Consider the following 15,359-nt stretch of genomic DNA (forward strand, 5'->3'; position numbering starts at 1 on the left):
AGAACCCGTGAGTGCCAATTCAGTAAAAAAAAAAAACTGCGGGTTTTGAATGATTCATTCATGACTCACCCATCACTACCAATGACTACTGATTGCATCCGAAGTAAACGAGCTACAGAAACACCCTGGTTGGTTGAAGTTGATTTAAAACATGTATACCAGGTGTGCCCATACTTTTTCTGCAGGCAAGCTACTTTTCAATTGACCAAGTCGAAGGGGATCTACCTCATTCATATATATATACAATTTATATTTATTTATTTATGAAAGAGACGTTTTTGTTAACAAGTGTTTAATAATAATACAAGCATGTCATGTTTCATCTGACATCACATGGACAAAGATAAGGCCTTCTGGAGGAAAGTTCTGTGGTCAGATGAAACAAAAATTGAGCTGTTTGGCCACAATAGCCAGCAAAATGTTTGCAGGAGAAAAGGTGAGGCTTTTAATCCCAGGAACACCATTCCTACTGTCAAGCATGGGGACTTTCTCGAATTGCATTATTTTAGTTTTACTGAGATTCAAAGATAGTCTGTTTTTTGTCAAACAATCTTTTTAATTTGTTCATTTCTTCTATTATTATTTGTTTTAGCTTCTGTGTATTCTCTCCTAAAATAACAAAACACAACTGTGTCGTCTGCAAATAATACTAACTTTAAGTTCTTTATTAATATTATGACTTTACAAATTAATTTAATATATATATATATATACATATATATATATATATATGAAGATTGAACAATTTCGGTCCTTAGTTACATTAAATTGCATTACAGAAAAACATTGTTAAAAAGGAAAGGATTTAAAGGAGAACTGCACTTTTGGGGGAATTTTGCCTATCATTCACAATCAAATATGTAGGACAAGAACACATGTTCTTCTTTTTTTATGCATTCTTAATATTAAATAAATGCGGTTAAAAGTCCACTTACAATGGAGCCTTTAGAAGTCGATCTATTCTGCCGATAAAAGCCCTTAAAAAAACATCCAAACACCTCCATTATGGTTTTATATACATGATGTAAGCATATATGTAATGTAGTAACAGGCATATTTATAATAACATTTAATATTTATGTAGTTTGATCATTTTAAGCATACACGGTGCATTAATTTCAAAAACGCATCACAACGTTCTCTTTTTTTCCCCAACCGATTTCTACTCACTGCAGACTTCATGAGAGCCAACAAACATAATAAAACATCACTTACTGTACAATGTCTGCTGTCATTAGGATGCCGACTGATAGAATCTTGTTATATTCCCGTTTTAGATGAAAAATGACTCATAATCCTCAAGAAGAAACGGGCGGTACAATCAAGCGTCTTTCTGTGTCGTTCTCGCCATTTCCGGGTCTAAATTGGCTGTCAAAGTGTACCAACTTGTGAAAGTACGACTCATCCTTCTACTGTCAAGGTGAGAGACGTGATTTATGATCTAGAATAAACCTACAGGGAGAAAGGGAGCAAGGAAGCAGGTTACCACTCTATGATGTCAACATAGACACGCAAGCTATAAATAGTTTGTCTGCGTTAGCACTTATAACAACAATATCACTAATACTTGGTTAATATTCAAGTCACGATATGTAAATGGGGTATTGTTGGCGGGGTTTTTTTTGTTTGTTTTTTTCCTTGGCCTCAGTCTGGACCCCCTCTCCAGAAGCCCAGGCTTGAATATTTTTTTTCTTTTTACTGTTTTCACGTCCGCTTTCCCACAATATAAACAGCGTGCCTGCCCAATCACGTTATAACTGTAGAATGATCAAGGGCGAGTTCTTGGTTTCTTATGTGGGTTTATTGTTAGGCAGTTTCATTAACGTCCTCCCAGCGCGGTAACAACACACAACAACAGCAGTCACGCTTCCGTCTACCGTAAAGCAGTTCGTCTGCCGTAAACAGCAATGTTGTGACACTCTTAAACAGGAAAATACTGCCATCTACTGTACATGCATATGTGACAATAACATTTACGGCTTTTAGAGGGTGCAGTGCACAACTGCGCACACAACAAGGAGACGAATGAGGAAGATACAGCCGTGGCGACGCCGACGACGAGTAAGATGAAGAAATACGCTTGTAAGTTCCAAGCCGCAACTGCGATTGGACCTGGATAGCCTCCGGGAAGAAGTAGTGGACTACCAAGCGCTTGGCAGTGAAGATCTTCCTCAGGAAGCAAGGATTGACCGGTTTTGGGCCATGCTCGGGAGAGATGGAAGATTCCAGACTCTAGTGCATTTGATGAAAGCACTTTTGTGTGCGTGCCACACAGCAATGCATCATCAGAGAGGGTGTTCAGCATGGTTGGAAAAATAGTGACAGAGAATAGAACAAGGATGGACAATTCAACCCTTAACTCAACAATGAGTAGATGAGTGTTATGTGTGTGTAAATAAATGAACACTGAAATTCAAGTATTTCTCTTATATATACAGTATATATATATGTATATATATAATAAAATAAATAAATATATAAATATATAGCTAGAATTCACTGAAAGTCAAGTATTTCTTTAATATATATATATATATATATGAAATACTTGACTTGGTGAATTCGAGCTGTAAATATACTACTCCCCTCTTAACCACGCCCCCGCCCCAACCACGCACCCGCCCGACCACGCCCCCCACCTCCCGAAATCAGAGGTCTCAAGGTTGGCAAGTATGGTATAATCACTTGCCATACAGCAATAGATGATATCTGCCTATTACCTGACACCTTCTATGTCAGCTACTTCTCTTTGTTTTTAATGTCTATTTTCTATTTCCTGCTGGATCTACTCTCTATTTTATGCCGCTGCTGTCACATATACTGTAATATTGTACATGGTTATTGTTATATATTGTATATATGTTATAGACATAATATAATATATCTGTATATATAATATACTGTACACATATTATGTATATATTCGTATATATGCTATATTTTATATCGCTATATTTAGTCTATTTATACCTGCATTGTCCTTTCCATCCTTACACTTTCCATCATTGTAACTGAGCTACTGTGTGGAGCAATTTCCCTTGTGGATCATTAAAGTTTGTCTAAGTCTAAGTCTAAGTCATACCAAAGACTATAAAAATGGGACCCATTACCTCCCTGCTTGGCACTCAGCACCAAGGGTTGGAATTGGGGGTTAAATCACCAAAAATGATTCCCGGGCACGGCCACCGGTGCTGCTCACTGCTCCCCCTCACCTCCCAGCGGGGTGATCAAGGGTGATGGGTCAAATGCAGAGAATAATTTCGCCACACCTCGTGTGTGTGTGACAATTATTGGTACTTTAACCTAAACTTACAGTGTATGCCAATGTCAGTGTTTCTATGGCTGACACGCGAGGAAGGGAGTGTATTATAAATAGTGCAGGTGTGCTCAAGGGAAGAATACATTTGCAAAGTGCTAAACAAACCTCACCTTCTGGCGGGCTCTGCGTCATGAGGGAGTGTTCCATTCAAAAGCATGCAGGTATCATTTTACATGACACACAATAAAGTTAATAGTCATTTGTCTAGAAAACATTTCCATTGCTGTGCTCACTGACAATGTCCAGGCCTGGACTAGTTAATGTGTAAGCCGTGCAAGGAAGAGTCGGGTGAGGTAATCTGACAGCAGCAGCCATTTTAGCCACACTGGACATTGCTGCCGTTCTTTTTCCATCATGCAACATTACGTGACGGACTATAGCAGGTATTTCACTCTATATTTAAACTTGGCAGTCAAGGAATTAAAAGATGACGACCACTTCTAATCAGCGTGTGTTTGAGGTGAGGTTACCATGGTGATCCTGACTCGCCTGAGTGTAGAAGAAGACACACACGGCCGCTCTCCGTTGCTGCCGGAGGCTGCAGAAGCTGCTGCAACGACACACAAACCAGAGGCCACACAAGTGCAATATAAGCCCTTTTTCCTCAGCAGGTAAGAAATTAAAAAAAAATAAACACAGCATTAACTCTTGCATAATATCACTCTCAGATCATTTGAGGCCCCAGGCGAGGGTGGGTTTAGGGTTAACCCTGAACGGTTCAGGGTTCTTGGTTCCATCCCCACCTTCTACCAACTTTGTTACGTCCGTTGTGTCCTTGAGCAAGACACTTCACCCTTGCTCCTGATGGGTGGTGGTTAGGGCCAAAGGTGGGTAGAGTAGCCAGAAATTGTACTCAAGTAAGAGTACTGTTACTTTAGACATTTATTACTCAAGTAAAAGTAAGGAGTAGTCGCCCAAATATTTACTTGAGTAAAAGTAAAAAGTATGTTGTGAAAAAACTACTCAAGTACTGTTAATATGTTGAATTAAATCATCATTCACATTAAGTTGTTTTTGTTTTATTTTTGTAAATGTTATTTTTATAATTAAACATTTTTATGAAAAATATTTCACTTCAATACCATTATTTTACTTTTATATAATTTATTTCATTGCTCAATTTATTATTGTAATTTTATTTTATTTTATTATTAGCTTATTTGTAATATTTGAATTTTCCTCATAGAATGAATTATTTGTACAATATAATACAAATTACCAATACAATACTAGGTTCATAAAAATGTGCAGTTAATAAAACTATAAATAATATTGTGTTTATTAATCAATGTATTATTTATTTGTATATAATCCTCCCTTGTTAATCGCTCTTTTATACCTTCAAGTACCCCTGGGGGTACTTGAAAGTATGCCAAGGGGTACGTGAGATTTTTTTTTTTTATATTCTAAAAATAGCAACAATTCACAAATCCTTTATAAATATATTTATTGAATAATACTTCAACAAAATATGAATGGAAGTTCATAAACTGAACATCAAATCAAGTAGGCTATTCCATTCATTACAATGCAACAATGCAATATTCAGTGTTGACAGCTAGATTTTTTGTGGACATGTTCCATAAATATTGATGCTAAAGATTTCTTTTTTTGTGAAGAAATGTTTAGAATTAAGTTCATGAATCCAGATGGATCTCTATTACAATCCCCAAAGAGGGCACTTTAAGTTGATTATTACTTCTATGTGTAAAAATCTTTATTTATAATTGAATCACTTGTTTATTTTTCAACAAGTTTTTAGTTATTTTTATATCTTTTTTTCCAAATAGTTCAAGAAAGACCACTACAAATGAGCAATATTTTGCACTGTTATACAATTTAATAAATCAGAAACTGATGACATAGTGCTGTATTTTACTTCTTTATCTCTTTTTTTCAACCACAATGCTTTGCTCTGATTAGGGGGTACTTCAATTTAAAAAAAAATCACTGAAAAAAGGTTGAGAACCACTGCCTTAGGGGATCTGCTCCAATGTTGTTGTTCTTTGAACCTGTTCACTGTAATAATGACAAATAAAACTCTATTCTACTCTGTTGCTGTTAGTCAATATAAGTTATGATGCTAATGTAAAAATGAATTGGCTGCTTTGGGCCCGCATTTTCCTTCGCTTTCTTCAGGGCGCATTTGACAGCACTAAGATTGACTGTACGCCATGAAGCTAACGATGTGCTCTTGTCTCACAGAAGCGAGAACCTTAGCGTCAGTGTGGTTCTTCTAGTGGGATGCTACTCTGCTATTCTTCTTCCAGCATATTTCCCCCTGCAGAAACACTCTGTCATTGATGAGCAGGATCCCAAACACCTGGTACGTGCACACCTTTAACAAGCGTTACATTCCCACATTTCTATTCCGCTCTCTCCTCTGTTTGTCTTGGTCTTCAGGACTTGTTGAACCGCTCGGCCTTCCAGTTGTGTCGGCCCCACTGGTGTGTGGAGCGCCTGAAGTCTCTGCCCCGCTGCTCGGGCCTGATGGACGTTCCAGTGTTTGTGCTGCGAGACGCTGGCTGGGACATGCCTCCTCCTCTCGGGCTACGAGGGAGCAAAGAGCATCTGGCTCAGGCTCTGGCCGCTCTGCCTCAGCCGGACCTACCACCGTCGCTGAGGAGGAGTGGGGGGCGCTGCAGGCGCTGTGTGGTTGTGGGCAGTGGAGGCGTCCTGCTTGGGAGCCATCTTGGATCTCACATCGATCAACACGATGTTGTCATCAGGTGTGTAATGTAGCTGATATTTCCCACAGGTGTTCTCAATAGACTTGCAAAAGGGCAGGAAAATACATAATCGGAGGAATTTTGGAAATATTGAAATCTGAAATCATGAGAATTTTATATTTTTATCATTAAATTAATTATATACATACATATATATATACATACATATATATATATATATATATATATATATATATATATATATATATATATATACATATATATATACACGCGTATGTACATATACACACATATATATACACAAATATATATATATACACACATATGTACATATACATGCATAAAAATACAGTATGTGTATATATACATATATACACACATATACACATGTATATATCAGACATATACATACATATACATATACACACATATAAATACATACATATACATATATACGCATATATATACAGCATGTGTATATATACATATACACACATTAATATAAACACACGTATACACATATATGTATCATATATATACATATACACACATATATGTATACATACACACATGTATACATGTATACACACACACATACATGTATAAATATATATACACACATATATATATATATATATATATATACACACACACACACACACACACACACACACATGTATATATATATACACACACAGACACATATATTTATATATATATATATATATATATATATATATATATATATATACACACACACACACACACATATATACACACAAACATTTATACACACACACACACACACATATACATGTATATATGTATATACACACACAATATATATATATATATATAGAGAGAGAGAGAGAGAGAGAGAGAGAGAGAGAGAGAGAGAGAGAGAGAGAGAGAGAGAGAGAGAGAGAGAGAGAGAGAGAAATTACCAATGTATTTTATAGTTCATTAAGCCTATAAGGCAGTTGTCCCCAACCACCGGGCCGCGGCCCGGTACCAGTCCGTGGATCGATTGGTACCGGGCCGCACAAGAAATTAAAAAAATAAAAATAAAATTTAAATTTTTATTTTGTTTTATTTTTTTATTTAATCAACATAAAAAACACAAGAAACACTTACAATTAGTGCACCAACCCAAAAAAACTTCCTCCCCCATTTACACTCATTCACACAAAAGGGTTGTTTCTTTCTGTTATTAATATTCTGGTTCCTACATTATATATCAATATATATCAATACAGTCTGCAAGGGATACAGTCACATGATTGTATTTTTTTATGACAAAAATAATAATAATAAAAGAGCGATTAACAAGGGAGGATTGTATACAAATAAATAATACATTGATAAATAAACACAATATTATTAATAGTTTTATTAACTGCACATTTTTATGAACCTAGTATTGTATTGGTAATTTGTATTATATTGTACAAATAATTCATTCTATGAGGAAAATTCAAATATTACAAATAAGCTAATAATGAAATAAAAAAATTACAATAATAAATTGAGCAATGAAATAAATTATATAAAAGTAAAATAATGGTATTTAAATGAAATATTTTTCATAAAAATGTTTAATTATAAAAATAACATTTACAAAAATAAAACAAAAACAACTTAATGTGAATGATGATTTAATTCAACATATTAACTAGAAACATATATTTATTCATGCTAGTTTCACTTTTTCCTATAAGAGTTTTTTTTCCCAAAAATGTTCTCATCAATTTCCTTGCAAATCCAGAATTATATTTAGTTTGTTTTTTCTTCATTCTGATTAACATCATTAATTTCCCTGTGGATCCTGCTGGATTTTTTTTTCCTCCTTGCACACCGATTTCCAACTTTAGAACTAGGGATGTCCGATAATGGCTTTTTTGCCAATATCCGATATTCCGATATTGACAAAACCCTTAATTACCGATACCGATATATACAGTCGTGGAATTAACACATTATTATGCCTAATTTGGACAACCAGGTGGTGAAGGTAAGGTCCTTTAAAAAAAAAAAAAAAAGAAATAAAATAAAATAAATTAAAAATATTTTCTTGAATAAAAAAGAAAGTAAAACAATATGAAAACAGTTACATTTAATCTAGTAATTAATGAAAATGAGTAAAATTAACTGTTAAAGGTTAGTACTATTAGTGGACCAGCAGCACGCACAATCATGTGTGCTTACGGGCTGTATCCCTGCAGACTGTATTGATATATATTGATATATAATGTAGGAACCAGAATATTAATAACAGAAAGAAACAACCCTTTTGTGTGAATGAGTGTGAATGGGGGAGTTTTTTGGGTTGGTGCACTAATTGTAAGTGTATCTGGTGTTTTTTATGTTGATTTAATAAAAAAATAAAATAAAATAAAAATAAATATTAAAAAAACGATACCGATAATTTCTGATATTACATTTTAAAGCATTTATCGGCCGATATTATCGGACATCTCTATTTAGAACCTTAATTCTCATGGCAAACACGTACTGTATCTTCATGAGAGCAAGCTCTCGACTGATGGAAAGATACTGGACATATCTGGGGTCAAAGGTCACGTTTCGACCAGAGGTTCAGTGCTGATGTTTACGTGCTGATATCCCCAGGATGAACAACGCTCCAGTGCTGGGCTATGAGAGAGACGCCGGTTCTCACACCACCATCCGCGTGACGTACCCAGAGGGAGCGCCCAGCTCTGCCGACGACTACAACAAGACGGACATTGTTGCTCTGGCGGTCTTTAAGAGTCTGGACCTGGACTGGCTTACTTCTATCATCACTAAACAACCTCTGGTGCGTTGCAGCTTGAAATGAAAAACCATTACACACGACGAGCATCTTACCTCCCGGGTCTCACAGAGCTTGTGGTCCAAGCTGTGGTTCTGGAAGGAGGTGGTGGACCACATTCCCTTGAGACCAGAGAACTTCCGGATCCTCCACCCAGAGATCATTCGCAAGACTGCGGAAGTCCTGCAGAGATACTCTGCGAAACAAGGAAAGGTGTGTATGTTTCACCCAAGTGGGACTATTTAACCTGCAAATCGATGCATTTCCTTACCATTATCCAAGAAAGTGTAGGTGGTTGTGTTGTGTTGACTAGATGGTGCCCACACTGGGTGCTGGTGCTGTGGTGATGGCTCTGCAGCTGTGTGACCACGTCAGCCTGGCAGGCTTTGGCTACGACATGCAGCATCCCAACGCTCCGCTCCACTACTACGAGACCATACCAATGGCTGCCATGAAGGCTCAGGTCAGTCCACATATATGAGCATTACCTCCACCAAGGAGATGTTTGTTTGTTTTCAAAAATCACGGTTATTGAGCAGGATTATGCAAAAACTGATGAACCTTTTTCCTAATCAAGTCAATACATTTTGGTGGGACGCTACAATTGTTTTTGGTTTTAATAAAATGTGGTGCATACCTGCCCCCGAGTCCAGTTCAAAGTGAAGTGAATAACATTGATATAGCACTTTTTCTCTAAAGAAACAAAGTGCTTTATATTAAGAAATCCATTATCTACATGTTTTAAACAAGTGTGGGTGGCACTGGGAGTATAGTGGGCAGGCAAACACACACACACACACACACACACACACACACACACACACACACACACACACACACACACACACACACACACACACGTATATACATATACAAAACCAGTGAAGTTGGCACGTTGTGTAATTCGTAAATAAAAAGAGAATACAATGATTTGCAAATCCTTTTCAACTTATATTCAATTGAATAGACTGCAAAGACAACATATATAATGTTCGAACAGAGAAACAAAATTTTGTTTTGCAAATAATCATTAACTTAGAATTTATTAGCAGCAACACATTGCAAAAAAGTTGGCACAGGGGCATTTTTACCACTGTGTTACATGGCCTTTCCTTTTAACTACACTCAGTAAAGGTTTGGGAGCTGGCGAGACCAATTTTTGAAGCTTATCAGGTGGAATTATTTCCCATTCTTGCTTGATGTACAGCTTAAGTTGTTCAACAGTTGTTGTATTTTAGGCTTCATATTGCGCCACACATTTTCAATGGGAGACAGGTCTGGACTACAGGCAGGCCAGTCTAGTACCCGCACTCTTTTACTATGAAGCCACGCTGTTGTAACACGTGGCTTGGCATTGTTTTGCTGAAATAAGCAGGGGCGTCCATGATAACGTTGCTTGGATGGCAACATATGTTGCTCCAAAACCTGTATGTACCTTTCAGCATTAATGGTGCCTTCACAGATGTGTAAGTTACCCATGCCTTATGCACTAATACACCCCCATACCATCACAGATGCTGGCTTTTGAACTTTGCACCAGTCCGGATGGTTATTTTCCTCTTTGTTCCGGAGGGCACGCCGTCCACAGTTTCCAAAAACAATTTGAAATGTGGACTTGTCAGACCACAGAACACTTTTGCACTTTGGATCAGTCCATCTTAGATGAGCTCGGAGCCAGCGAAGCTGGCAGCATTTCTGGGTGTTGTTGATAAAAGGCTTTTGCTTTGCATAGTAGAGTTTTAACTTGCATTTAAAGATATATCGAAGAACTGTAGTTACTGACAGTGGATTTATGAAGTGTTTCTGAGCCCATGTGGTGATATCCTTTACACACGGATGTCGCTTTTTGATTATAATACAGACCTTAGATGGTGAAATCCCTAAATTCCTTGCAATAGCGTGTTGAGAAATGTTCTTCTTAAACTGTTGGGCAATTTGCTTAGGCATTTGATCACAAAGTGGTGACCCTCGCCCCATCCTTGTTTGTGAATGACTGAGCATTTCATGGAAGCTGCTTTTATACCCAATCATGGCACCCACCTGTTCCCAATTAGCGTGTTCACCTGTAGGATGTTCCAAATAAGTGTTTAATGAGGATTCTCTCAACTTTCTCAGTCTTTTTTGCCACTCGTGCCAGCTTTTTTGAATTATGTTGCAGGCATCGAATCACAAATGAGCTAATATTTGCAATAAAATAAAGTTTTCCAGTTCTAACGTTAAGTATCTTGTCTTTGCAGTTTATTCAATTGAATGTAGGTTGAAAAGGATTTGCAAATCATTGTATTGGTTTTTTTTTTTTACAATTTACACAACATGCCAACTTCACTGGTTTTGGGTTTTGTATATATATACATATATATTTATATATATAAAAATATAAACATTTAAATATACATACATAAACAGTGTATATATATGTATATATATATATATATATATATATATATATATATATATATATATATATATATATATATATATATATATATATATATATATTGTTTATGTATATACATTAAAATGTTTCTCAACTCAATTACCTTTAGTGTCAATGCAGGACTTTTTGTTGTTGTTGTTGCTCTTTTCTGTACATTTCAAAATGGTTCCCATCAACAGAAAAAATGTGCTGCATATACAGGATCTTTTTTATTTTCCAACATTTTAATAATTTACATTTCTTTATGGGTTTGGCATAGACCTTCTTAAACCCCTGTCTCCATCCTATAACAAAATGTGTTATGTTTATAACACATATTCAAACCAAACAATGATGCATAACAATCAAATATGTCACTTTACCCCAAAAATATTTCCAGGCTTTTTTTCTTGCTGAAATTGGAAAGTAAAATTTGTGAAAAATGCTGTTTCCCCAAAAAATAAATTTTATTATATTATTGCTGGTGGTACATACATATACATATACATATACATATACATATACATATACATATACATATAGCCTGCTGTACAGATCTACTTTAAAACAGAGGAATGTTGGATATTTCTCTTGTTGTCGTATTTGTATTTGACTTTATTAAATGTTTGGGTAGAATTAAAAAAATAAAATAAAATAAAATTATTTTAAGTAAGAAATAAATTAACAGAGCTATTTATTTTATGGAGGAATGTAGTTCATAAAGTTGGTCATAGAACTGGCACCCAATATTATTTTAAAAAGTATTGATTTTGAATCGGGAATCAATTTTTTCAATCGAATCGTGACCCCCAGGAATCGAATCGAATTGGAATCGTGAGGTTCCCAAAGATCCACAGGTCTAACACATCTACTAAATATAGCGCTTTTTGTTGTTGCTTTATTATCAAGGTTTTTCTCACTAACTGAATAAAACGTGGTGCAGATCCAGGACTTAAAAAAAATGTTGACGCTTAAATATATTTCACAAACTCATCAAATTGATTCCAAAAAAAGAGCCACCCTTTTGTCCATCCATCCATCCATTTTCTTCCGCTTATCCGAGGTCGGGTCGCGGGGGCAGCAGCCTAAGCAAGGAAGGCCAGACTTAAAAATAGTGTTTTCCATGAACTCATTAAGATTTGGTGCACCGTGCAGAGAAGACTTTATTCACTTTTGAAACACCTTTTTTTTCCCCCCACACCGATTTTTTAATACTTTAAATAGTTTTTCGCATGTGCTCATTGATTTTGGTCTGATCCAGGGCTTTAACAAATTGACCTATTTCTTAGAGAATAGTGAGTGCAGGAAGAGGTTGTTCTAAAAGACTTTGAATAGTTGTTGGCCTTGGAGGAGGTCAGTGCTCTACTGTCAGTGTTGTTGTACCTGCAGGTGGTGCATGACGTCAGCGCTGAGAAGCTCTTCCTGAGGGAGCTGGTGGCTGCAGGAGCTGTGACCGACCTCACGGGAGCGCTGTGATGGGGATGGACGCCCTGACACTAACATGAACTCAGTGTGCAGCCTCCTTCTTTCCATCCTCTTCTTCTTCTTCTTCTTCTTGCCGTCAGCCCGTGGTGATGCTGCTGTCCTACATACTGACACCGTGCCCGTGCAGCTGCTGAGAAGCAGCGAGGCCGACCTTTACCACACAACATCCTCGGGGTCTGCTGGAGAAGTTAGTGAGTTTGACTACAAAAGGTTAGACAAGCTTTTGAGATAGATTTGACAGGAAGTTACATTATCAGTCCATATAAGGTATCTACAGCCGACTTTATGTGTGGGAGTAAATCTGTCATACTGTACATTTTACAACTGCAAAATAAAAGAAACCGTTAGGACATCCGGCGTCACCAGTTCAACAGCCCTCATAAACACATTATAATGGGACTGTTTGTGAATGTAGCTTGTTGCTACAACTCTGTACAGTAGGTGGCATCATGTGTTAGAATAATTATGTGTAAGTTATCACACGACTCCTATGCTTAAAGGCCGTTGCTATGGTTATTATCAATTGTGCTGAAGTTGTACTTTTCTATCTGTGCAAAGCGAGTCGTCTCGTGTCAGTGTTTTCAGACCCTGAATCGGCCCGCTGACTGCCAAGGGAACATTGAGTACCGTGACGCAGACAAAGCAGAGACAGGGCGATATCACGAGTGTCAACACATTGCATTTCATGAATAGTCATATATTGTGTCTAACTGGGGCTGTTGAGATTACCCCCTTCCCTCAGCGACAGCCTCAGTGATGTAACCAGGGACCTCCCAAATAAATAGAGCAAGCACATGGGCAGGATTTTAGAGCGCAGTTTGGATCTGTAACTAGAGTACAGCCCAATAACGTCTCTCCTCATTGAGCAAAATTTAACTCTCTCTCTGCATGATTCCTTGCTTCTTGTCTGTTTAATAGATGTCATCAGTGTTTGAACCTGACATCATGACGCGTTTTTGTTTTTTTTATTTAAAAAAACTATCACATACACTTGGGGCTTCATCTAAAAAATAAATTCAAACATTTTTTTTTTTTTTGCAAATATATTTTTTGTTTGGTTGCATTGTGGTGTGAAGTTTAAAAAAAAAAAAGTGCCCAGATATTGTAATTTTTTGCGCTATTATTTTTGAAATGTATGTCTATCTGATGCAACATTTTAAGTGAAAATAAGTGTCGTAAATCATGTTTAATTTAAAAGGTGGATGCACCTGTCCTTAAAGTCGAAACATGGAAATTACGACACAGAACAATAGCTGTATTTCCATATGGAGATTTCACATTTAGCAACATGGACATATTAGGAATATTAAAATGGTTATTATTACCGTATTTTCCGGACTATATCATTTTTTTCCCCTCAAAACTCGACAGTGCGCCATATAACCCGGTGCGCCTAACGTACGGAATAATTCTGGTTTTGCTTACAGACCTCGAAGCTATTTTATTTGGTACATGGTGAAATGATAAGTGTGACCAGTAGATGGCAGTCAAACATAAGAGATATGTGTAGACTGCAATATGACTCGAGTAAACAACACCAAAATGTTATATGTTCCATTGAAAATATACAACATTACCACAGCGCTCAAAAATCTATCAAAATGTTTTAGTACGACTTTGGTAAGCTATGAAGCCGCACCGCTTGATGGATTGTACTGTGCTTCAATATACAAGTATTATTATGGTGTGTATATAAGGTAAGACATATTATCTGGCGTTTTGTTTCGCAATATTATGCAAAAGCAACTTTTCTTACCTTCTGGTACCTGCTGATCTGTATTTGGGATCTGCATAAATCCTGAAAAATTGCGCGTGTCCGCCTTTGTAGTCCGTAGTCGATAAGCTTCTTCTCTTTCACTACCTTCTTGTTATGGGACATTCATCCTCCGCTGTTGCCATTTCTAATATAAAGTAGTGTAAAGTTCTTACTTATATTTGTCAGTAAACTCGCCATCAAAGCGCTAAAACATACCGGTGTAGTGAGTTTACATTATTCACCCAAGGAACTTTACTTATTAGAGTTCCGGTCGGACGGTTTTTCACGGGACACATTTCCAGCGTTGTTATTGCACTAGTGAGCCACGGATGAGGAGATGCTGCTCCGTTATTGATTGAAGTAAAGTCTGAATGTCATTAAAACAGTTAGCTCCATCTTTTGACACTTCTTCCACTCCCGTCCTTGCACGCTACACCGCTACAACAAAGATGACGGGGAGAAGACGCTGCCGAAGGTGAGCCACGTAAATAAGGCCGCCCACAAAACGGCGCATCAGAAAGCGGCTTGAAGATGATCAGTAAAACATAATCCATGCAACATTTTGACCAAATAACTACCATTACATGTTATGTAGACCACAAGGAAGTGTTTTACATTTAGAAAAAAAAATTATAATAATATCACCCCTTTAATGCGCCCTATAATCCGGTGTGCCTTTTGTATGAAAAAAGATCATTCATCGGCAGTGCACCTTAGAATCCGGTGCGCCCTATGGTCCGAAAAATATGGTAGGTACAAATTGTGTGTATTGTTTAGTAAATTACAACAAAACAAGCAATTAAAGTTATGGATTAAAAAAACCTAGGCACTATCATCACTGTGTCAATCAAAAAAAATACAGTATTTTAAACTGAGACAGTCTT

The 15,359-nt window shown here is 36.8% G+C and overlaps 1 protein-coding gene across 3 annotated transcripts; it reads left to right on the forward strand.

Moving 5' to 3' along the window:
• Positions 1-3,560: 3,560 nt before the first annotated feature.
• Positions 3,561-13,595, forward strand: st3gal7 (ST3 beta-galactoside alpha-2,3-sialyltransferase 7). 3 transcript variants are annotated; one of them, XM_061947711.1, is made up of 8 exons: positions 3,561-3,702; positions 3,780-3,930; positions 5,525-5,645; positions 5,723-6,048; positions 8,638-8,824; positions 8,891-9,031; positions 9,132-9,281; positions 12,624-13,595. In XM_061947711.1, exons 2-8 carry the CDS (start codon positions 3,791-3,793, stop codon positions 12,708-12,710), a joined length of 1,152 nt encoding a protein of 383 aa, XP_061803695.1. In that variant the 5' UTR covers positions 3,561-3,702; positions 3,780-3,790; the 3' UTR covers positions 12,711-13,595. The 3 variants fall into 3 exon arrangements, with proteins under 3 accessions (XP_061803695.1, XP_061803685.1, XP_061803676.1); XM_061947701.1 differs by having other exon boundaries at positions 3,601-3,702; positions 3,768-3,930; XM_061947692.1 differs by having other exon boundaries at positions 3,615-3,930.
• The last annotated feature ends 1,764 nt before the right edge of the window (positions 13,596-15,359 follow it).

The sequence above is a fragment of the Nerophis lumbriciformis genome, linkage group LG02, assembly GCF_033978685.3.
Source record: "Nerophis lumbriciformis linkage group LG02, RoL_Nlum_v2.1, whole genome shotgun sequence".
Classification (NCBI taxonomy): domain Eukaryota; kingdom Metazoa; phylum Chordata; class Actinopteri; order Syngnathiformes; family Syngnathidae; genus Nerophis; species Nerophis lumbriciformis.